This window comes from Capronia epimyces (assembly GCF_000585565.1).
Source record: "Capronia epimyces CBS 606.96 chromosome Unknown aczIQ-supercont1.8, whole genome shotgun sequence".
Taxonomy (NCBI): domain Eukaryota; kingdom Fungi; phylum Ascomycota; class Eurotiomycetes; order Chaetothyriales; family Herpotrichiellaceae; genus Capronia; species Capronia epimyces.
Genome location: NW_006912911.1, coordinates 1,245,252 through 1,267,884, shown reverse-complemented (window position 1 = coordinate 1,267,884; position 22,633 = coordinate 1,245,252). Strand labels below are relative to the sequence as shown.

Sequence of the window (22,633 nt, the reverse complement as noted above, 5' to 3'; positions counted from 1 at the left end):
GATTTAGAGGGGCCGGTTTAGTGCCTCCAGACCCGGATGTGGTCTTGTCAAAGCTGGACGTGAAGCTACGGACACCGACGCCGACCAGACCTCCTTTGGCCACCTCCGAGCTTTGGGTCTCTTAGACACCACACAACCCGATAGAGGCCGGCTCGCAATCTACTTTAATTAAAGGCCGGATTGCCAGTCATCAGAACAGCTCCCCGACACAAATTTACAGTTCTGTCGACCAGTTTACGAAGGGGGCAAAGGCGATGATGCATGAGGTAGCCCTACTGAGGTCTGAGGTCAGGATACTTCGAGAGGCCAACCTAACACTGAGCAGGCGCCGGAGGGCCAAAAAGACGCGTGTACGGCAAGGAGGATCTCTTACCGTCGGCGATGGGAAGGACCTACCGGACCAGAAGGACTTGGATGCGCAACTGCAGCAAAATACGCGTGAAAATAGTGGTTGTCGACGGAGGACCGAGCCCGGCGTACGGCACTGTGGCACTTGTGGCAAGACCGGACACAACACGCGGACTTGCGAAGAAGATATAGAAATAGCTGTAGAATCTAGTTCCTTGTAGTATTAATTGATTCTATTTGTTGTAGTAGTGTAATTGAGCTTAATAGTCGTGAAGGTAGTAGGAAGTGGCCAACTCGCTTAGGTGGCCAACTCGCTTATAAACCACGTTATAGAGTTTAGCTTATATTTATATCTTTATACTTCTCGTATATTCTTTAATCTCTTAATATTAGTATCTTTTCGACGTTAAAGCGATTCTATTAAAAGGAGATTACTAATTTATTAAGATATAACGAAATATAACTCGTATAACGCGTCTGGTTTATTAAATACTACGTAAAGGCGAGAGGGTATATTCTCTAATCTCGCTATATTAAGGCGGGCTAGAAAGAAATAGAATTAATTCCGTATAACTCGAAGAAGATATTAAATTTATCTTAAGTTATTTAGAAGGTATAATCTATTAAACTAATATTATAAACTTCGCGTACGCGTAAATAAAGGCTTTTAGTAAGTATTACTAGAAATATATCTATAAGTAGATAATACCTTTAATCGTAGACGTTTAATACTTATTAAGATATACTACTTAATAGAGGGCCTCGTCTATTACTTAATAAGGCGGCGAAGGCGATCGACGTACTTCTATAGAAGACTGCTGAGTAATCGCTCTAATTATAATGGTTATTCGTTAGTCTATAGGAGAAGAGTACTATAAAGCGTACGAAGGTTCGAATAGACTTAAATAAGGTATTTACTTCTATTATAGATATTAAGGAGACTTAGAAGCGAGTTACGCGACGTTAGAAGGAGTAGGATCGCCGAGATAGGGTTAGAGAGATATAGGCGGCGTCTAAGGCACTCTTAAGGATTACCTTCGAGAGTCTCTATATAGAGTGGCATATAAACGACGTAGTGTAACGCGTACGTTAAGTATAAAGAGGTGGTGGGTGTACGAGGAATACTTGTGCATTACGTAGGTTGTGCGTTACGAGGTGGTCCGACTTATACCAAGTACTATGGTGGTAGATCAATGTCCTGGGTGAAACGACTCGCCAGATCCATCGCTTCTCGACTCCAGTCTCGCAAGAGCTGGATTGAGGGATCAGGCGTCAGAGAGCCCAGCCATCCATCTCTTGATCTTGGAACTCCTATGGAGGAACAACGCAGATAGGTCTCCATCCCCCCGGAGAGGAACAGACGGCTGCATGTCCTTTTGGCAATTGAAGCATGGATACTGTCTTGGGGTTCCTGAAAGCCAGAAGCAGAAAGTAAGACCTATGGGGTCGCCCAGATAGTCAAGCACCAGGAAGGTCGAAATGAGACCCGTAGGCACGTAGTCGAATGTCAAGCTGAGTCAATGCTGGCAGAGATCTAAGCTCCCGATCTGCCGGCATACGGGGCTTGCTCTGCCTCGTTTATCGGTTGATCCGCGCAGCTTTGAACCTGCTGATTCTTCTCTCCTGTCCGTCTTCGCCACCTATCCGGCTGCCCGAGGTGATCATTTCTCCGTAGTTGTCCTCCTCTCCGTCTCCCACGAACCCACTCTCCTGAGACTGAATTCGTTTCATCCGGTGTCGCTGATACTCCAGTGCGATCTCGCGACGGTGGGCTTCCTCAGGGAAATCATCCGGATCGGGAGCTCTAGCGACGGTCGAAGACGGACGCTCGACAACATTCGGCGAGACCAGCTGCGCTGGAGGAACCGGCGAGCTCGACTTTCCCTGACCTTGCATCGACGAATCCGCTGGGAAAGTCATTGGGGGAGTGAACATGGGCGCCTGCGGTTGTAATTGTCGCGCAGCCTTGAAACGAGACTGCTTCCCAGTGAGAGAGGTCGGAACTGGTGCGACAACATCTTCTTCAACTGTAGCAACCTCTCGTTCCACCACCGAATCATTAATCGGCCGAGGTTTTGGCGCCGGCGGAGATCCCGGTGAGGCCGTGGAAGCCACGCTGGCAATTCTACCTGTTGGTTGTTCGGGGGCGAAATCCAGTTCCGAGGAGAATGCAACTTTTTTGCCCGACTTCCCTCTCTTTACACTCTTCTCCCCTGAAGTGGTCTCTTTTACAGCCGACTTCAAACTGCTCTTCTTGGATTTCTCTTCTCTGGCGATGGCAGCTTTCCGCGCCGCTTCAGCTGCTGGTGGTCGCTGTTCCTGCTTCAGAGTCTCGACAACGAGTTCCGAAGTGGCTTGAGGTCCCACGTTCTTCATACCCAATTTCTCCTGCAACTCCTCCATCCTCTTTCGATACCCTCGTGGAATTGTAAGTCGGTGGGTACTTTTGCCAATTTCGTCCTCGGACTCCTCCTCTTCGAAGTCATCGTCCTTGTCAAGGTCCGAATCTAATTCGAGGGTGTCATCCTGCTCGTCGTAATCAATATCAGAGGCATCTTCTTCGAGATCAAGCTCTGCAACAATTGCACCAACTTCGTCCATCCCTCTAGAGTATTCCCACATCTCTCGACGGAGTCTGGCATCAGCTTCCGTGTCATTGGGATTGGTAGGGGCCTCCCCGGTAACTTCCTCGGCTTCTATAATGGGTCGAGTGGACGGTTGGTCGTCGTGTCGAACCTCCCGCTCGACTCCTTGTTGAGGTGATGTGTGACTCGGTCCTAAACCATCTCGATCTGGAGAGACCACTGTCGTGATCTTCCCATCTATCTCTTCCAAATCTTCAATGCCGGCTTTCTTAAGCACGTCTATCAACTGAGGTGCCGAGGAGCCGGGAGTTTGCACCTTGCTAGAGATTACTCGTCCTGAGTCGTCCAACTCCTCTGTGATCTCGGCGAGAGGAAGACCGGCATCCTCTTGGTGCTCGGGCTCCTCGGCCAGAAGAAGAGCGTTCCTTTTCCTCTCAGCATCAGAGAGCTGTCTCCGTACCGTCTCAATGTTCCGGGAGACATAGTCCACACGCTTGGTCAAGAGGTCCACTAGTTGAGCAGGCTGACGAGGACGTGATTTGCTGTCTACGACGAGTTCCTGTAACTCTTCTTCATCGATCAACTCTGGCCTGAAGTCCCTCGCAGCTCGTAAGCATTCTTCAGCAGAGGAGTCATCCGGTGTTCCTAAAAACTCCTCCTTCAGACCCTCGTAATCAATTTCAAGCGTCTGCCAGTGACGCAGTGACTTGCGCAGTTTGGTGATGTTAGCTTCCAGCTCGATGCGCTGTTGCTCGACCCGGGCGAGGGCTGAATCGTCCATGATCTTCGAGTTGGAATTGGAACCGGTTCCGTATGGGCTGGGCCCCAAAGCGTCGACTCTCAAGCAAGATCGGCTGAGGGCAAAGTTGTCTGCAAAATTTTGGGGGTTGAAAACGCCCGCCTGCTTGGTGCCTGCAACGCCACACGCGCTTAGTCATCCTCACTTGTGATTCTCACTTCACTGTCTTGTGTGGTATGGATACATGTGCATCATCGACGCTTACACAGGGCTTTCCAACTTCGGCTGGTTTAGGATGTTGCCCTCGGCAGCTAGTATTGTATACAGCTCTCGTTGGCAGTGAAAGAGCTACAGACTCTGGAAAACGCTGCACGACGCAACTGGGTCGCCCGATGAAGCGTCAGCAGCATGGATGAAGAAGACTCTGTTGGTATGAGCTCACGTCTTTTACGACGCGATCCGGCAGTAAACTGACCAGTGGCATCTCCAGGTGCGAACAAATGCCCGGTCTGTGGAAGCGACCCTCGAACACACCCCGGGCTTCGGTTCAAGATCAACACAAAGTGTTACCATCGAATATGTGAAGGATGTGTCGACCGACATTTCTCCAGTGGCAAAGCAGAATGTCCGGTTGGAGGCTGTCACGTTAGTCTCTGGAAACGAGAATGGCGGACGCAGACGTTCGAAGACCTGAAGATCGAACGCGAAGTCGAGATCCGCAGACGAGTCACAAAGATGTAAGTTGACGAATTGATTGTCTATTCTCCTACTGTCCTTACCGTCTCACACTCGCAGTCTGGACCGCCGGGAAGAAGAATTTGAGACCAAACGCGACTACGACGACTTCCTAGAATTGCGAGAAGAGTTGGTCATGAACCTCGTATTTCGGACTGATGTGGCTGCCACGAACCGCAAACTCAAGGAATACGCACAGGCGAACGGGATCAAGACAGACCCAACGGATGGGCCAGAACCAGGAGCAAAGGCTCCAAGACGGAAAGACATGGCCCCTGACGCTGCCGACCAAAGCGGATTGATCAAGGGACTGAAGAGGATTGTCATTCCCGAAGCAAAGGCACCCTATGACCCGTTCATGGGTATGCCTCGTACAAGGGAGTACTACGAAGTCAAAGAAAGCTACATTACCAGGGTGAGAGGCAAACCAGCCGAGGCCATGCTGGCTGGAGGATATGATTTCGCACAGTACATGGATGAATCTCTGCTGCGGGCCTTTGCAGGGCTCGGAGTGTTTATTGAGGACGAGATGTCCGCAAGAGACAACACAGCTATCCCCGTGCCGGGGCCAACATGAGTCAACTCTTAAAACGATGGGTTTTGAAGGGATAGTTAGTGGCGTCCCTTCACAATTGATGTAGCTAGGTGGTGGCACAGCACTCTGAGGGATGGGGGTCACAGAGAGCGACAATGGTATTGAAGAACAACCATTCATTGCAACTCGTAAACCAGGGAAAACAGTCGCTGTCGAAGCTCAACTCCGAGTCCTTGTCAATTGCTACTGATACTTCCCTGGTAGTAGTACTCGTACTGGTGCTGGGAAAGACACGCAAAATTCAGATCTAATCTTATCTCCGCCAAGATTTCGATTCCTCCAAATTCGCTCCCACAGCCAGAGCGACGACGGGAGGTGCAGGCCATGAAAGGCGAGACCAAGACGTCTAACAGAACACCTCCTCTGTATCATTCTCCATAATCAATCGCCGTCGCCATGCCGGGCCCCACGAATACTCTCTTGATCGAAGGCTCGTTCTCCGAGCTCGCTGAAGAATTCGCACAGTACCTCGACGGCCTCTCAAAAGCAGAAGAGGGCGCAGGCGTGCAGGCGGAAATCGAACAACCGTTGAACAAAATTCGCGAGGCAGAGCAGGCCGAGGTCGAGGTCGACGAGGCCGCCGTACAAACCCAAAAGGATGAGGTGTTGAAAAAGCTGGTTACCAAGGCATCAATCCTGAACTCGGGCCCCGAACGAGGTACGCAGCCCGTGAACCGGTGGATTTCACGACGAAGAAGCTGACTTTTATGGCTCATAGAATTTACTGCCGCATACAACCTTCTCATCAGCCTGTCGCTGCAATCCCCGATCTACGAACAGCTGTTCGCGCGGATATGCCAATACCTGTCCGAGCAACCTGTGACATCGTCCCCGATCTATGGCGGCTCGCTAGCCCTGCAGACTCTGACAACCGTATTTAATGTGCTCCCTCCGACTAGCGAAGCGCGCTACCATGTCTTCCTTGCCATTTTGAAAGTCATCACAGCCACCTCCTCCTCACAGGCGTTCGAGGCGTTGGTATCCCAACTGGAAACCAACATCCCTGAGTGGTTGGCTTCTTGGCAACTCGATGATGAAGATGCTCGCAGCTTGTACACCGCCATAGCAGACGTGGCTTCGGCAACAGGACACGACGATGTCTCGTACACTTATCTCCTGAGCGCGTTGGAGACGATTCCTCCTGAAGCGGCTGCCGAAGCAGACTCGCAAGAACTTGCCAAACGCACCCTGCGTCTGGCGCTCACGAACCCGAGCGTCACCGACTTCACACCCTTGACCGCCAGCGATGCCATCCAGGCGATCCGCAAATCCGACAGCAATCTCTTCGATCTGTTGGAGATCTTCTCATCCGACGACTACTCCTCCTATGTCGACTTTCTCGAGACAAACGAGCTGTCAACGTTGGGGATTTCGGACGAGAGCGCCGAAGTGCTCAGCAACAAGATCCGCCTGCTGACTCTGGCGAGCATCACCGCGTCTTCGCAGACCCGATCGGTGTCATATTCCACCATTGCATCGGCGCTGCAAATTCCCAGCGAGGACGTTGAGGTGTGGGTGATTGATACCATCCGCGCGGGCCTGGTGGAGGGCAAACTCAGCCAATTGAAGCAAGAGTTCCTTGTGCAACGCGCCACGTACCGCGTCTTTGGCGAGAAGCAGTGGACCGAAATCCAGGGCCGGCTGTTGGTCTGGCGCCGGAGCCTAGAGAGCGTGCTGAGCGTGGTCAAGGCCGAGAGGGAGCGCTTCTTACGCGAGGGACCCGGCAACGCTGATGCCGGCATCAACGGCTGGGGCGATGGCGGAGACAATCAGAGAGGCCACCATGGAGGAGATAGGCAGAGACGAGGAGGCGGTGGTCGGAGGGGCGGGCAGTACCGTGAGCAGCGTGAGCCGCGCGAGCATCAAGGCCCGAGAGAAGTCGAAGCTGTAGGCGGAGGGGACTAGTAGTTCTACCTTCTACCTTCTACCTTCTGCTACAGTGGCTGTCTTCTCTGCTTCATTTCACTGGATTCCATCCCAGACGGCGTTTTGCAGGTCTATGTTGGCATGGGGGGCCGCGACGAGGAGAAGACGACCAAGAAGAAAGTCAAGATCCTGGCTGGGTCAGGTGCAATGTGGACTCGAAAACTGAGTGGAAGGCGGATCAAAAAGCAAATGGACGACTCTTCAACCGTCTTTTCTCGAGGACAAGCAAAAAACTGCCGCTCGCCTGACCCATATCCCATAGAGCTATTGGCCGATGACTGCTCTGATAGGACTGAAAATGATCTCGGCCAGGGTCATTGACATGACCGAGGACCATGTCCTGTACAATTACATAGAAAGAACCAAATTTTCCTGACCGACTCCCTCTCATCCGCTAGACGACGCTCTGGCATAGCAGCCTGCTCCCAAGTTGTTTGACGGACGATCTTGCTGAGGTTTATGGACGGAGTACCCACTGCATGGAAAGCACCAGTTGATTTGATATCACCCGCCGATTGCAGAGTGCGAGTCCGAGTGCTAAGCTACACTGTTCTATCGTGCCCTGGAGGGCTCACTAGATGACTGATGAGGGTTGTTCTGCCAGCGTGTGACGCCCTTCTTGCATTTTGCAATCAGACTACATCCGCCTGTCGTGGATGCCGTGTCCAAGACTCAGCATTTAATCGCAAACCTCACAACGCCCAAGCCCAGGCTAGAACTATCTGGTGGCAGATCATACATCCCTCGGTCCGCATTGCCCACATCATATCGCACCAAATGAGTCAAGTCAGAATGGAAAGCGGAGTGCGGCCATAAGCGATAAACGTCGGATTTCATGTATTGTTAAGCTGAAAGCTGCATCAATCAGTAACAAGATCCCTTGATATACAATCGCAGTTAGTCATGCCTGGCTTTGCATGCTTTGCGGAGTCGGCCGGGGGCTGCCCTGTTGTCCGGGCCCGCTGCCGCTAATGTTGCCTTGACTGCCGCTTCTCTGCTCCCTGGGCGTTGCGCTCCGGCTCAACTGCCCTTGATTTGTGTGTTGACTGACCGGCCTGGCCATATTCATCACAGGAGAATTGACCATTCCATTGGGCATAGCTCCCATCATGCCCGGTTGCATTTGGCCTTGCATTCCGCGGACAGCATGTTGTTGGGCTTGCTGCATTCTCATGCGCTGATTGTATTGCTGTACTTGTTCATTCGTCATCATACCTATGTGGCCAAACTGCGCAGCTGCAGCTGCCGCGGCCGCGGCGTTGGAAGCGTGGGTCCCAGCATTCACAGCGCCGATAGCAGCATTTAACGCGGCCTGGTTATGAGGCTGGAGTCGTTTTTGAGCTTGACCTGCTGCCGCAGCAGTCGCCGCCTGCTGATAAGATGTGATCTGCTGAGACGCATGACGTTGTATATCTTCCTCGGAGAGGTTAGGATGATGCTCTCGAATCTTGTTGGCGATTTGAGTTAGCACAGGAATGTGTCCGCTAGACAACGCTTGACCAGGATTGGCGCTTGAAGGACGCGGCGAGGCAGAATTTCCATGGATCGGGCCTGAAGGTGATCCGATCCCGTTTGCATTGGCTATAGCAGAAATATAGGCGGCACCATTCATCCCTTTCCCAGCTGCCAGCGCAGCATGGGGGTTTGTGGGAGATGAATGAGCGCCATTCTGAGCTTGCTGGGCTTGTCGCATCAACTGCTCCTGCTGAACGCGGCTCGCTTCTTGTAGCATGCGCATCTGCTGTGGTGACGTCGCAGCACCTCGGGCGGCCATTTGTGCTTGCATCTGCGCTTGCATTTGTGGAGTAAGGCCCTTGGGACCCACCATGCCTGGTGGCAGTTGAACGTTGCCTTGCATAGCCATCATGCCAGGATGACGAGGATGGCCGTTGGGTAGTTGAACATTCCCATTAGGCATCCCAGATATGCCTCCAGCAGATGATGGACCACGCATCGCGGGTGCTGTAGGTGGCATGCCGCTTGGCATCCCATTTGGTTGAGCATTTTGTCCGCGTTGTTGCTGCGCAGTAGCACGTTGGTGGGCAATAAGCTGCTGTCTATAAATCTCCTGGCGCTCTGCTAACTTGTGCTCTCGTTCTTGTTTCAGTTGGGAGAATTCTGCGGGAGTCTTGTAGGCTGGCTTCGGGACATTGGCGTCATTCACCTTACGCATTGCAGCAAGATCGGCTTGGTGTTGTTGTTTCTGGAGGGCGGTCTCCCGCTTCTTCGCCAGTTTCCGCATGGCGTCAAGCATGGCAAGATGTCGTTGCGTTCTCTTACGTTCGACTCTGACAGGCTGAGTGGTCCTCTTGCGCGCAGAAATCTGTACATTAGCCCCGGCCCTCCGTTGAGCTTCTTCGATCTGAGCTGCGACATGCCTCCCGGCAGCCTCGATTCTACCGGAGTAGGTTTTGAAATAAGCAGTCTTGGACATATCCGCAGGTAAGCCCTCCAGTCCGATCCATCTCTCGAAGCACTCCCATGGCGTCCTTCGGTCAGCTCCCGACGTGTAGGAGCTTCGAGGAGTTAGGCAGCTGGAGATAAGAGACCAGTTATAGGAGTAGTCCTTGACAAGCTTTCTGAGTTCATCGTCTTCGGCGTGGGTCCATTGTGACGATGACCTGGTTTCGAAGAAAGCCTGCGTTGGCATAGGATGCTCAGAGGGCGGACGGAAAGAGTGTCCGGGGTGTATCCTGTCACGAATATGCTTATTCTCAGGCATAAACAGAGCAACATTCGTTTCCTCCGGGGGAAGGGGCGTCGGATTCTGCTTGGGCGAGGGCTCCAGCTCGTACTCATACCGACTACGCTTAATGGTAGGCGCATACTCTTTCACTGGTAATTTCTCCGTTGCCCATCTTGAGACAGGTACAATGTCGGTCTTCCATTTTGCATCCAGTCGTTCCGCAAGATTAGACTTAGAAAGATCCGGTTCAATCGCAGAAGGCTCATAGAGGGGCAACTCATTTAGAAGTTTATCGAGCGCGGGGGTCTTGTCGACTGCAAGGCTGAAATCTGAGGCGCCGAGTGAGAATATCGCAGCAGGAGCACTTGAAAACTGTATATCGCGTGGATCTGCAATGTCGTCGCTCATAGAATCATCCTCATTCGAAGACATCAACTCCGGTGTTGGGTGTGAGGAGAGACTGGGGCCAGGTTCATCATCCATAGTCACATCCTGGGATTCATCGGGCTTAGATAAAAGGTTTGGTGGTCGAACTCGCACTTGCAGACGCTTGCGAACTTCCAGGGAGCTGGCAACCCATTCTGCACACCACTCGGCGATGCTTCTAGCGGCAGCGAGCTTCCACTTTCGCTCTTCCCTGAAGTCGGTACGCATCCACTTGATATGGTCAAGCAAAAAATCCCAGTGAGAGGTTGGCCTCGAGGCTTCATCAGCACGTTTGTACTGTCGAAGTGGCCAGCGCCCCTTTTCCTGTAGCTGATACAGACGCTTCAATATCCGGCACTGAGCCGACAACTCGTATTCAATAAGGTGGTCCGAGGTCGAAAGTGTCTTGTGAGCATTCTGGATCAGGTAAGACATCGAAGTTTGCCGGGACATGGAATGTGCCTTGTTCTCAAAAAGTGTGTACAAGTAGTCTCTTTGTCCTGAGTTCTTCCGCTGCGCCTCGCGATCGTCAATCCGGGTAACGTCTACTGTCTCCTCATCAGAGGCTGGTTTTTGTGGTTTGGCGAAGACAACAGTCGACAATCTGCTGCGTTCTCTATCGCGACGATCACGGTCTCTAGTCCGCCCCTGGGACGTCGCGGCGCCGAAGGAATTGTGGTTCGATGCAGACGATGGAGATTCCGCCACCTGCGGGATCACCACTTTCGGCGTTTCACCGAGAATCTCTGAAACCGACTTCTTCTGCAAGACACCAGAAGAAATTCTAGTTGCACGTTTTGCAGGCTCCTGTGCAGAGGGAGTTGGTGTGGTATTTGGTTGCGGTATGGCAGTGGCTGTCAACGGCGTCGGAGTCTCGACTATGGCATCGCCGGACAGCGGTTTGAAGTACGAGTCAGTTTCGTTTTGCGACTCAATTTGGATACTGGGCTTGTCAGAAGTTGTGGTTGCCTTCGATTCTGTTGTCTCCTGGGTTTGACCTGAGGTGGGTGCTACTGAGTCCAGTTCCCCTGTCCCAGTCATCTCGATGTCGGGCGGAGGCTGGACTTCATGTTTGCTGTCTTCGCCTCCGATACTCACCACGTGTGTTGGTTGTGCTGGGCTGGTTACGCCACCTGGCACCTGCTTGTTCTCCTGAATAGCTCCGGGTGTGCTAAGTGGTGCTTCGACACCTGGACTCGTTGCTGGGGAGCCGGCCGTAGGTGCGGGAGTATTCGCTGAGTCTCGTCCATTTGTAGACGATGGGGATGATTGGGGTTCGATGGGTATCGTGACAGGTGGGAGGACAGGTGTGTTCTGCCTCGCCTCACCTCCGACACTAACATAGGGTACCGGCACAAAGGCTTCTGCTGCAGATACGCTTGGCTCTGTCCCAGTTGTTTCCACCGTGGCCTTTTCAGCATGAGGCGCTGGTGACACTGAAGCTTGGGGTGAATTCGAGCGATGACGACTGGATTTAGATGGTTTTGAGATGGTGTTCGGTTCGGCATCTCGAGCATTAGAATCGTCTGCAAAAGGCTCGTGCTGATCTTGCTTCTGCTGTTGATCTGCTTCTAGTACATGGCCAACAGACTGTTGGTATTCATCGCCTCGCTGTTGAACGACTGCAGATGTTGTTGATGCGACAGGCTTGGTCGCAGTGCTTGGAGATTGGAGCGTCGAAGCTTCCGCTTGAGAGGAAGTTATTGGTGGTTGTGATCTCTCGGGAGATTTTAGAGAGGCAGGAGGTGATTGAAAGGACTGCGATTTGCGTGGTTGGAAGGTTATATGTGATCGAGCTGGTAGAGTAGATTCGTCGAACAGGCGGCCACTGAAGAATGGTCAGCCTAGACAGTCGAGAAACGGGCTATAGCTACTACAATCCATTGAAGGGATCGAGAAGCTGCAGCGACAGAGAGGATATCACCTTTCAAGGTTATTTGCATCCTGGAAAGCTTGGAGCTTCTGTTTGTAGATCGGGTCGTCCGGTGTAAGAGGGTACGCGGTGATTGAGAACAGTTCCGATAACTTGCGCTTTCTCGACAGCAAACGACTTCTGAAATTCACGAAATTCCATCAGCGTGACAATGCAAGCCGGTAGAGCCTTGTAAGTCGCTCGAAAAGAGTATTACTCACTGTGCTTCCGACTTCTTTGAGCGTAACTGCTCGACGTGCATTTCATCGGTGGCTGCTGTGGGCGGAAACCATTCGAATTAATTGCTGAAAATTGGAAGAATTAACAATTGGGACGAATGGAGATGGGCCGAGTCCTCCAAATGAATTGTTTTGGCGCGTTGTGGTCGATTTGAGACTGATGAAGTTGGCGGACCGCCAGAGCGAGATGTCCAGTTTTCGGGGTATGCAGGTAAAGTGTAGCGGACGAGGAGTGTGGTAAAGGCAAGTTGAAGGGGGGCGGCCACGGGCGGGAGGGCGCAGTCACCTCTACTGGGGTTGCCCAACTGCTCGACCTGATAGCTAGGTACAGGGGGACTACTAGACTATCTGATAGGTGAGGGTGCGCCTGTGCGCGTCACCCAGTCCGTCCAGCTCACTATTATTTTTCTAGGCAGGGGGGTTGGTCACTACTGTTTTCTAAAGGGAAAAAAATTTCCCGACAGGCAAACTGCTTGCTACTAGTACTTTTTTCCCGTCACCACCGTCGCTTTGCAATAATGAACCTTCTTCGGATTTGATATTTACCTACGTGCTGTCAACACTCTCAGGCCACTCTACCAAGAACAGACAGGTCACGTATAGTGCCGCCTGTTCTGATTATCCACCCAGATCAGTCCTGCAACTACTCTCTGGAATCTACCATGGCGAAAAGAAAGCGAGATCTCAACACGAAACCTACAACAAGCACGACAGACAGTCAGAGTAAGATCGCAAAAGTCGCCAAAACAAATGGACATGTAGATGTCAAGACCGCTGGTCCCGTCATCCAGATCATTGCCGGTTCGTATGAACGTGTTCTGCACGGCATTACTGCATCTATCTCAAACCTCTCGTCAACCAAATCTTCTCCGTCAGTCCAGTTTGCAGATTCTTTTTTGTTCAACGCCCATGCCTCTGCGGTGCGATGTTTAGCACTCTCTCCCATGCCCGATCCGGACGCTTCGGAAGCTCAGGGCGTGTACCTGGCCACCGGAGGATCGGACGAGAAGATAAATGTTTACAGTCTCTCTGCATCGCCAATGACTTTCAACGACAAGAGCCTCCCAATGCCCTCCTTGGGCAACAATCCAATTTCAGAGAACCCGAGGAACAGAGAGCTGGGGACACTCCTACATCATTCCTCAACGATCACGGCATTGTATTTCCCCACGAGGTCAAAACTCTTGTCAGGTTCAGAAGACAACACCATTGCAGTGACCAGGCTCAAAGACCTGACAGTGGTTTCGACAATCAAGGCCCCTCGTCCCAAAGTACAAGGGCAACCTAGTGGAGATACTGCACCACCTGGAGCAACCCCTGCCGGCATAAACGATTTTGCTGTTCACCCCAGTCTCAAACTCATGCTCAGCGTCGGCCGGGGGGAGAGATGCATGCGCCTTTGGAACCTAGTGACCGGTAAAAAGGCTGGTGTTCTCAATTTTGGCCGCGAAATCCTTCAGAGTGTGAAAGAAAGCAAGTACAGTAGCGGAGAGGGAAGGAGAATCCGTTGGCATCCTGCCGGGGTTGAGTTCTCCGTCGCATTCGAGAGAGGTGCTGTCATTTTCGGCGAGGACTCCAAGGCCAAATGCAAGGTTTTGCCAGAACCCCTGACGAAATTGCATCAAATATGCTACTTGTCTTTGCCAGGTCCTTCCGAAGAGAACTTGGCATTACTAGCTGTATCGACTGAGGATGGTCGAGTACTGTTCTACAACACTGACAAACCAATAACTTCCGCATCCAATGAAATCAGCGGGGACGTACCCTCAATACCCAAGGCTAGCCTTTGCGCGACCGTGGGTGGAAAGTCGACAGGTGTCAACAATCGTGTCAAAGACTTCGAGATCTTATCTTTTGCAAACGCCCAGAACCAGCAACAGGACCTCGCAATAATAACGGCAAGCAGTGACGGGACAATCCGCATCTTTCGACTTCCAGTAGCCGATCTTCAGGCTGCTGCAAACTCTGATACGACGGTGCAATTAGGTACGGTAATCGGCTCCTACGAGACAGGCAATCGGATCACCTGCCTTAAAGCCTTTGTTATGCTGCCAACATCTGAGAATGATGAAACCTTGGGGGTTGGAGATGATGACTTTGAGGGCTTCGATGGAGTAACGGAGGCGAGTGACAGCGAAAGTGGATGCGAGGATGATTAAGACGGATGCAAGGAGGTTGTATCCAACTGAGAATAAAATTCATTTGCCAGGGCCGCTAGGTCATTGATCTCCCTTTTCTGACAATTGGTGCCTGTAACACACTGGTGAAAGAAGAGTCGGGTACATTGACGTCTCACTATGTACTAATTAACCATCAGCTAGAGGTTGTACAGGCCGTCATGTTGTCCTGCGGGGATTTGAGCACCGAAATAAACCAAACGAGCTCTCCGCCGTTCTACCACTCTTGCATTCAAGGGAACTGATCAACCACAGAGTCCTGTCACTTGGTTGGAGCAATGCCCTTCTCCGCCAGACCCTCAACAACGCCCTCGTACACGCTTTCCACTGTGCCGACCGCTGGGACCCTGACCACTTTGTTCTCCGCCGCAAAGTGATCCACCACAGGCATACTTGTCTCGAGGAATGTTCTAAACCTCTTGACTATGCTCTCTTCATTGTCATCTGATCTTCCGCTTGTCTTCCCTCGGTTCAGTAACCGTTCACGCATAACATCTTCCGGGCAATCGAGGAAGATTGTACATTTCGAGGGGCAGACAGACTGCTCAAAGAATATTGCTTGATCCATCTTGCGAGGGAAACCATCAATCAAGAACTTGCCGGTACTGTTGCTGTCAAGGTTCGATCGCATGGCATTCTCTAGCAGCTTGACGGTGATTTCCATTGGGACAATCGTTCCATTCTTGATATGGTCCTTGATCAGCTGTCCATATTCGCTGCCCTTGGTGTCCTGTTCTTGCCTCAGGAGGTCTCCAGCCGATAAATGGACGAGTCCGTAGTCTCGAACCAGATTAGCAGATTGTGTGCCTTTTCCAGATCCCGGACCGCCTAGTATGTAGACCACAGTGACTTTTTGCGGGTCAAACGCAGGGAAAGTATTGGCAGAAGCAAGAGATAGTTCGGGCTGAACGAGAGGTGAGGTGCCCGCTGTTGGTTCTATGGCAGGCATGGTTGTTTTCTCCGAGACCTGGCAACTTATCTCTCAGTGTGTGCTTTTCTACGGTTCTCACTCGGAACTGTTCCCTGCTGCCCTGCTTTTCGCTTCACAAGGAAAACGTAGGTGCCACTGCTGAGGAGGAAGAGGACCAAGAAGGGCAAAAACTGTAGTCTCGAGCTCTGGCCGCCTGGCTGGTGTGTGCTTCTGGTTTGAACTGGAGTAGACTTTCGTGCAGTCGCGGGTGAGGAATAGAGTCGGTGGAGCGACAGGGAAGCTCCAATGCCAGAGGGCGGTAATATATGCCTACTCAGAGCTCTTGTAGATAGACGCGGGGTCATTCCTCGTGAGAATCGGTGCTGTAGAAGGCGTTGTAGATAGAGCTTGCTCATAGAGAGATCTCGGACACTCGAGCAGTATCGGAAAATTACCCATGACGAAAGGACAGCGCGAGCAACACGCGCTCGGCCTCTGTACATTATGGCTGCTGGCTGACTAACGTTCAACAGCTATTATTATTGGAAGGTTCAAGCATTGCACGTGATCTACTAGGCCCCCTTTCGCCAGGAAGCTGGAAGGTGCGCGGTGTGGAACTGGGCTGCGCTTGGCGCGGAAGCAGCAACAGTAGCATCGTCCCAAAGTAATCCCCGGCCGTTGACTACTTTCTCAAAGGTGTCTCCAGGAGCTCACAATAATCAACACTCAACCATCTCATGACCACTTCTCTTCTTTCTCGTTAAGGTTGTTGTGGAGTTCCCCTTCTACGTTCCCTTCATCGGCCTACATTCTTTCGTGCTCCTGTCCTCTACAAACCGCCCAGCCGCGACTCCGTTACAATTGGAAGTGCCTGAGGCCGCAGGGGGCCGGTCGCAATCATGGCGCTTCCCATCAAGTTTACTGAACTGGTTCAGGTTCGTTGATGAGTCTCCGCTCGCCATGCTGTCATACTGATTTTCATGCCATAGTTGACGAACCTTGATATTGCGGTAAGCGAAGACTCCTTGACGTTCCGGTTTGGGTCGTAGCTGCCTGCCTGCGCAACACCCAGAAGGTACTTGGAAGACACGCGGCGAACTGACATTGTCATACACAGCCAGCTTCAATATCCTTCAATAGCTGTGTAAGTAATGTCGCTTTCAATCCCTGGCCTCTTCTGACACGGTTTACAGACACTAGAATCCGACCACTTTGTTTGCGTACGACAGAAACTCGGAGAACAAGACAAGCCTCAAGTCATAATTGTGAACCTCAAGAACAACAATGAAGTCACTAAACGCGCTATTAGCGCTGACAGTGCCATCATGCACTGGAGTCGTGAGATTCTTGCCCTCAAGGCACAAGGCAAAACAATCCAGGTCTTCGATCTTGCGGCCAAGGCCAAGCTGAAGTCCACAATCATGAGCGAGGACGTTGTGTTCTGGAAATGGTACAGCGAACGCAGCTTGGGCCTGGTCACAGATACATCTGTCTATCACTGGGATGTCTTCGACCCCACACAATCAGCCCCTGTCAAGATATTCGAGCGGAATCCCAACTTGAGCGGCTGTCAGATCATCAATTATCGTGTCAGCGATGATGAGCAGTGGATGGTCGTTGTGGGTATATCTCAGCGAGAAGGCAGAGTGGCTGGCACCATGCAGCTCTACTCTCGCAATCGTGGTATCTCTCAGCACATAGAAGGGCATGCTGCAGCCTTCGGAACTTTCCATGCGGAGGGCAACCCCCTTCCCCACAAACTATTCACCTTCGCCGTACGAAACGCTGCAGGTCAGGGAAAGCTGCACGTCGTCGAGATTGACCCTAGCGAGAGCAACACACGGTTCACGAAGAGAGCTGTCGACGTTTATTTTCCAGACGAAGCTGTCAACGACTTTCCTGTGGCCATGCAGATCTCCAAGAAGTACAGCATAATCTACATGATCACCAAGTATGGTTTCATTCACCTGTATGACCTGGAAACAGCCACATGCATATTCATGAACCGTATTTCGAGCGAGACCATCTTCGTCACTGTTCCTGACTCCGAGTCGGCCGGCATTGTTGGAATCAATCGGAAGGGTCAGGTACTATCCGTCAGCGTTGACGATAATACCATCATCCCGTACCTGTTGCAGAACCCAGCCAATGCCACTCTTGCCATTAAGTTGGCGTCAAGGGCTGGACTGCCAGGTGCTGACAATCTCTATCAACAACAATTTGAAACCCTTTTTGCACAAGGCAAATATGCCGAGGCTGCTCAGATTGCGGCGGACTCTCCCAGAGGATTCCTGAGAACTCCAGAAACTATCAACCGATTCAAGACTGCACCACAACAGCCAGGTCAACTTTCAGTCATTCTTCAATATTTCGGGAAGCTGCTCGATAAAGGAAGGTTGAACAAGTACGAAAGTGTGGAGCTCATCAAGCCGGTTTTGGCGCAGAATCGCAAAAACCTCCTCGACAAATGGATGAGTGAAGGCAAACTGGAGTCCTCAGAAGAGCTTGGTGACATCGTCCGGCTGCACGACTTGGAGCTCGCTCTGAGGATATACCGTGAAGCCAATGTGCCCCCGAAGGTAGTGGCAGCTTTGGCAGAGACAGGACGATTGGAAGAAATCCTTCCGTACTCGCTGGAGGCCAACTATCAGCCCGACTTCACAACCTTGCTACAACACATTGTGCGAGCCAATCCCGACAAAGGCGCGGAGTTCGCGACGCAGCTAGCCAATAACGAAAGTGGTCCACTGGTCGATATCGACCGAGTTGTTGATGTGTTTATGTCTCAAAACATGATCCAGCAAGCAACTGCCTTCCTTCTCGATGCTCTGAAGGAGAATCGGCCAGAGCAAGGCCACCTGCAGACGCGCCTGTTAGAAATGAATCTGCTCAACGCACCGCAAGTTGCCGATGCCATCCTCGGGAATGAAATGTTTTCGTATTACGACAAGCCTAGAGTTGCTCGTCTCTGCGAACAGGCGGGCCTTCTTCAGCGTGCCTTGGAGAATACCGACGATCCAGCTACGATCAAGCGCATCATCGTGCAAACTGACAAGCTTAACCCTGAGTGGCTTCAACAATACTTTGGACGAATGACCGTCGAGCAGTCACTCGAGTGCCTGGATGAGATGCTCAAGGTCAACATTCGACAAAATCTTGCTGCGGCCATTCAAATTGCCACCAAGTATTCTGATTTGTTAGGTCCCAGTCGGCTGACTGCGTTGTTCGAAAAGCATCGCACGGCAGAGGGCCTCTACTACTATCTTGGAAGCATTGTCAACCTGAGCGAGGATGCGGAAGTAGTCTTCAAATATCTCGAGGCTGCCGTGACCATGCAGCAATTCCAGGAAGTGGAGAGGATTTGCCGGGAGAACAATCACTATAATCCAGAAAAGGTCAAGAACTTCCTCATTGAGGCACGTTTGGCCGAGCAACTTCCCTTGATCATTGTTTGTGATCGATTCAATTTTGTCAAGGATCTGGTCAATTACCTTTACCGCAACCAGCAGTACAAGTCAATTGAAGTCTACGTCCAACGCGTCAACCCGTCCCGCACACCGGCCGTGGTTGGAGCCTTACTTGCGCTGGATTGCGAAGAATCGGTCATCACGGACCTCTTGGTGTCCATTGACCCTACAGCGGTACCCATGGACGACCTCGTCAGTGAAGTTGAGACTCAGAACCGTCTCAAGCTCTTGCTACCATTCCTTGAGAGAACATTGGCACAGGGAATTCAGCAACCCGCAGTCTACAACGCGCTGGCGAAGATCTACATCGACAGTAACGCCGAAGCTGACAAGTTCTTGAAAGAGAATGATCTCTACGATACTCTGACGATTGGGAAATACTGTGAGAAGCGCGATCCTAACCTGGCCTATATTGCATATCGCAAAGGCCAGAACGATCTGGAGCTGATCAACGTCACAAATGAGAACTCCATGTTTAGAGCTCAAGCCCGCTATCTCCTTGAACGTGCCGACCCGGAGATTTGGGCATTCGTCCTCTCTGAAAACAACCCTCATCGGAGATCACTAATTGACCAAGTGATTGCCACAGCTGTGCCTGAATCGAGCGAACCTGACAAGGTCTCGGTTGCAGTCAAAGCGTTCTTGGACGCTGATCTCCCGGCCGAACTGATTGAACTGCTCGAAAAGATAATTCTTGAGCCCTCTCCTTTCAGCGAGAACAGCAGTCTACAGAACTTGCTTATGCTGACTGCAGCCAAGGCCGACAAGTCTCGCCTCATGGATTACATCCAACGCCTTTCTGAGTTTAGTACCGAGGAGATTGCCAACATGTGTATCCAGCAGGGCCTGTATGAGGAGGCGCTTGAAATCTACAAGAAGGTGAACGACCACCTTGCTGCTGCCAACGTCCTTGTGGATCACATTGTCAGCATCGACCGCGCCCAAGAATATGCCGACAACGTCGATCTGCCTGAGGTCTGGAGCAAAGTCGCAAAGGCCCAACTTGATGGCTTGAGGGTCAGCGATGCGATTGAATCGTACATCAAGGCTCAGGATCCCACCAACTACAATGAGGTTATCGAGACGGCCACGCACGCAGGCAAAGACGAAGAGCTTATCAAATTCCTCAAAATGGCCCGCAAGACGTTACGTGAACCGGCCATTGACACAGCACTCGCTTTCTGCTACGCTCGACTCGATCAGCTACCCGAGCTTGAAGAGTTCTTACGATCCTCCAATGTGGCGGACATCGAAGCATGTGGTGACAAGGCATACGAGGAGGGCTACCACCAGGCAGCGAAGATCTTCTACACCAATATTTCCAACTGGGCCAAATTGGCAACTACTCTGGTACACCTTGATGAATATCAGAATGCAGTGGATTGTGCCCGGCGCGCCAACAGCGTCAAGGTTTGGAAGCAAGTCAACGAAGCCTGCGTTGCGAAGAAGGAATTCCGGCTAGCCCAGATCTGCGGTCTCAACCTCATTGTCCATGCCGAAGAATTGCAAGATCTGGTCAAGCAGTACGAGCGTGAAGGATACTTTGACGAGCTCATCTCGTTGCTCGAGGCCGGCTTGGGACTTGAGCGCGCGCACATGGGCATGTTCACCGAACTTGGCATTGCTCTTTCCAAATATCATCCAGACCGGGTGATGGAGCATCTCAAGCTCTTCTGGTCGCGAATCAATATTCCCAAGATGATTCGCGCTTGCGAGGAGGCACACCTGTGGCCGGAGCTCATTTTCCTTTACTGCCACTATGACGAGTGGGACAATGCGGCATTGGCCATGATGGAACGTGCTGCGGATGCCTGGGAGCATCATTCGTTCAAGGATATTGTGGTGAAGGTCGCTAACCTGGAGATTTACTACCGGGCACTCAACCACTATCTACAGGAGCAGCCTCTCTTGCTGACCGATTTGTTACAAGCTCTCACGCCTCGGATCGACGTCAACCGGGTGGTAAGGATGTTTGAGAAGTCGGATAACATCCCCATCATCAAACCGTTCCTGCTCAGCGTGCAGGGTCAGAACAAACGCGTGGTGAACAAGGCCATCCACGACCTCCTCATTGAAGAGGAGGACTACAAGACCTTGAAGGATTCGGTGGAGAACTATGACAACTACGATGCGGTTGAGCTGGCCCAACGTCTTGAAAAGCATGACCTTGTTTTCTTCCGACAGATTGCGGCTCAGATTTATCGCAAGAACAAGCGTTGGGAGAAATCCATCGCCTTGTCTAAACAAGACAAGCTGTTCCGCGATGCCATTGAGACGGCGGCCATCTCGGGGAAGCCCGAAGTGGTGGAAGATCTGTTGCGATATGTAAGTGATGCCGAACATGAAGGCGGAGTTATGATTGGTGCTGACCCGAGTGCAGTTTGTCGACATTGGCAGCCGCGAATGCTATGTAGGCATGCTGTATGCATGCTATGACCTGATCCCACTGCACACGGTGACGGAGATTTCGTGGCGTCATGGGCTCAACGACTTCACGATGCCATTCATGATCAGCTACATGAGCCAACAGGCGAGCACGATCGAGCAATTACGCAAAGACAACGAAGAGCGTAAGGCCAAGGAAGCAAGCCAGCAGAAGACGGAGGACACCACCCCAATCATTGGAAGCCGGCTCATGCTGACACAAGGGCCTGCGACCGTGGGACCGACACCCACGGGGTACGGACACACCAATGGCATTACCCCGCAACCCACCGGATTCCCTCGGGCCTTTTAACGATGAAGTAGATCAAGGGATTGATTTTGAATGGTCCGGAATCTCGGGAATTTCCGGGAGACGGGCGGAATTGAGACGGGTTTGGAGGCACCATGTCGAAGTCCAGTCTCGGGAAGAACCGGCGAATGCAATGGGGCCTGATCATCCCAGTGCCGCATTGTCGGAGCGGAGTCTTTTGACGCGAGGCTGAAAGGAAAGTGGTGATGTACAAAGTAGACGCACGCTGGAGGGGCCTGCTTTTGTAAGCTGTCGCTGGTGGTGGGAGACAGAGGCAGGAGATCAGCTGGAGGGGGCGGGTAAGCTGACGAGCTGGGAGGACTGTACGGAGTATGTTACATATGTTCAGAGTAGCCTGGCGGGAACACAAAAGGCGCTGATCTCTCGATCAGTGAGGCACAAGGGAGGTGATGATAATAGCTAGTCTAGTTCTGGTTGTAGCATTCATTGATGCTGGTCGCCAATCATAAGATGTGTACGGATAAACCAAAACACACCAGATATCTACATGTAGTAAGAAGACCACGGTGGGTGACCCGAAGTGGCGGAGACAGGGGGGCATGTGTCATGGACAGATCGATAGACGAGGTTCGGAGCTTGAGGAGCTTGAGGAGCTTGAGGAGCTTGAGGAGCTTGAGGAGCCTGAGCCTGAGGAGCCTGATGGGTGACGTCGCCGACAACAGGGTCAGGGCCAGGACCAGGACCAGGACCAGCCGGGATGGAAATGCCATCTCAGTCGTGAATGAGGTTTGAGAGTAAATCCATGTCGGAGTACGGAGTACCGAGTACGGAGTACCTACCGTAGTACGGAGTACAGTATGCACCAATGCGATGAAGAGGGAAAAACGTGACGTGACGGTTGCCAGTACGCAGTGACACCAGTGACTCTGGAATTAATTAATTACTAGGTAGTGACTCTTAGATCTGTGAAATCTACCCGGCAAGGCTCGGTCATTCACGGTTGCCGTTCCCAGTTGACCCGAATCTGCACCGGAATCCACGAAAAGTCCGAGGCTCGGGAGCTAATCGACTGGATTCCAGGTGCCTGAGCAGACAGCAGACTGTTGTGCAGTGCCTACGGTACCTATGGTCCTATAGTACTACGGCGTATTTAGTAGGTAGTAGTCGTGACCCCTACGAGACACGAATACCTA

At 51.8% G+C, this 22,633-nt stretch overlaps 7 protein-coding genes across 7 annotated transcripts; 4 read left to right on the top strand and 3 right to left on the bottom strand.

The window, feature by feature from the left end:
• Nucleotides 1–1,926: 1,926 nt before the first annotated feature.
• Nucleotides 1,927–3,714, bottom strand: A1O3_08864 (uncharacterized protein; the record flags this gene model as incomplete). The annotated part of the gene is made up of 1 exon (XM_007738960.1): nucleotides 1,927–3,714. The coding sequence occupies one exon, from the start codon at nucleotides 3,712–3,714 to the stop codon at nucleotides 1,927–1,929; it is 1,788 nt and encodes a 595-aa protein (XP_007737150.1).
• Nucleotides 3,715–4,080: 366 nt separating this feature from the next.
• A1O3_08863 (uncharacterized protein) lies at nucleotides 4,081–4,984 on the top strand (the record flags this gene model as incomplete). Its single annotated transcript, XM_007738959.1, has 3 exons — nucleotides 4,081–4,102; nucleotides 4,163–4,409; nucleotides 4,468–4,984. The coding sequence occupies 3 exons, from the start codon at nucleotides 4,081–4,083 to the stop codon at nucleotides 4,982–4,984; spliced, it is 786 nt and encodes a 261-aa protein (XP_007737149.1).
• A 414-nt stretch (nucleotides 4,985–5,398) lies between these two features.
• Nucleotides 5,399–6,907, top strand: A1O3_08862 (uncharacterized protein; the record flags this gene model as incomplete). The annotated part of the gene is made up of 2 exons (XM_007738958.1): nucleotides 5,399–5,660; nucleotides 5,721–6,907. 2 exons carry the CDS (start codon nucleotides 5,399–5,401, stop codon nucleotides 6,905–6,907), a joined length of 1,449 nt encoding a protein of 482 aa, XP_007737148.1.
• Nucleotides 6,908–7,829: 922 nt separating this feature from the next.
• A1O3_08861 (uncharacterized protein) lies at nucleotides 7,830–12,214 on the bottom strand (the record flags this gene model as incomplete). The annotated part of the gene is made up of 3 exons (XM_007738957.1): nucleotides 7,830–11,868; nucleotides 11,965–12,093; nucleotides 12,174–12,214. The coding sequence occupies 3 exons, from the start codon at nucleotides 12,212–12,214 to the stop codon at nucleotides 7,830–7,832; spliced, it is 4,209 nt and encodes a 1,402-aa protein (XP_007737147.1).
• Nucleotides 12,215–12,853: 639 nt separating this feature from the next.
• Nucleotides 12,854–14,350, top strand: A1O3_08860 (uncharacterized protein; the record flags this gene model as incomplete). The annotated part of the gene is made up of 1 exon (XM_007738956.1): nucleotides 12,854–14,350. The coding sequence occupies one exon, from the start codon at nucleotides 12,854–12,856 to the stop codon at nucleotides 14,348–14,350; it is 1,497 nt and encodes a 498-aa protein (XP_007737146.1).
• A 280-nt stretch (nucleotides 14,351–14,630) lies between these two features.
• Nucleotides 14,631–15,317, bottom strand: A1O3_08859 (cytidylate kinase; the record flags this gene model as incomplete). Its single annotated transcript, XM_007738955.1, has 1 exon — nucleotides 14,631–15,317. One exon carries the CDS (start codon nucleotides 15,315–15,317, stop codon nucleotides 14,631–14,633), a length of 687 nt encoding a protein of 228 aa, XP_007737145.1.
• An 860-nt stretch (nucleotides 15,318–16,177) lies between these two features.
• On the top strand, nucleotides 16,178–21,482 carry A1O3_08858 (clathrin heavy chain; the record flags this gene model as incomplete). Its single annotated transcript, XM_007738954.1, has 5 exons — nucleotides 16,178–16,213; nucleotides 16,268–16,288; nucleotides 16,396–16,422; nucleotides 16,472–21,070; nucleotides 21,126–21,482. The coding sequence occupies 5 exons, from the start codon at nucleotides 16,178–16,180 to the stop codon at nucleotides 21,480–21,482; spliced, it is 5,040 nt and encodes a 1,679-aa protein (XP_007737144.1).
• Nucleotides 21,483–22,633: the final 1,151 nt, after the last annotated feature.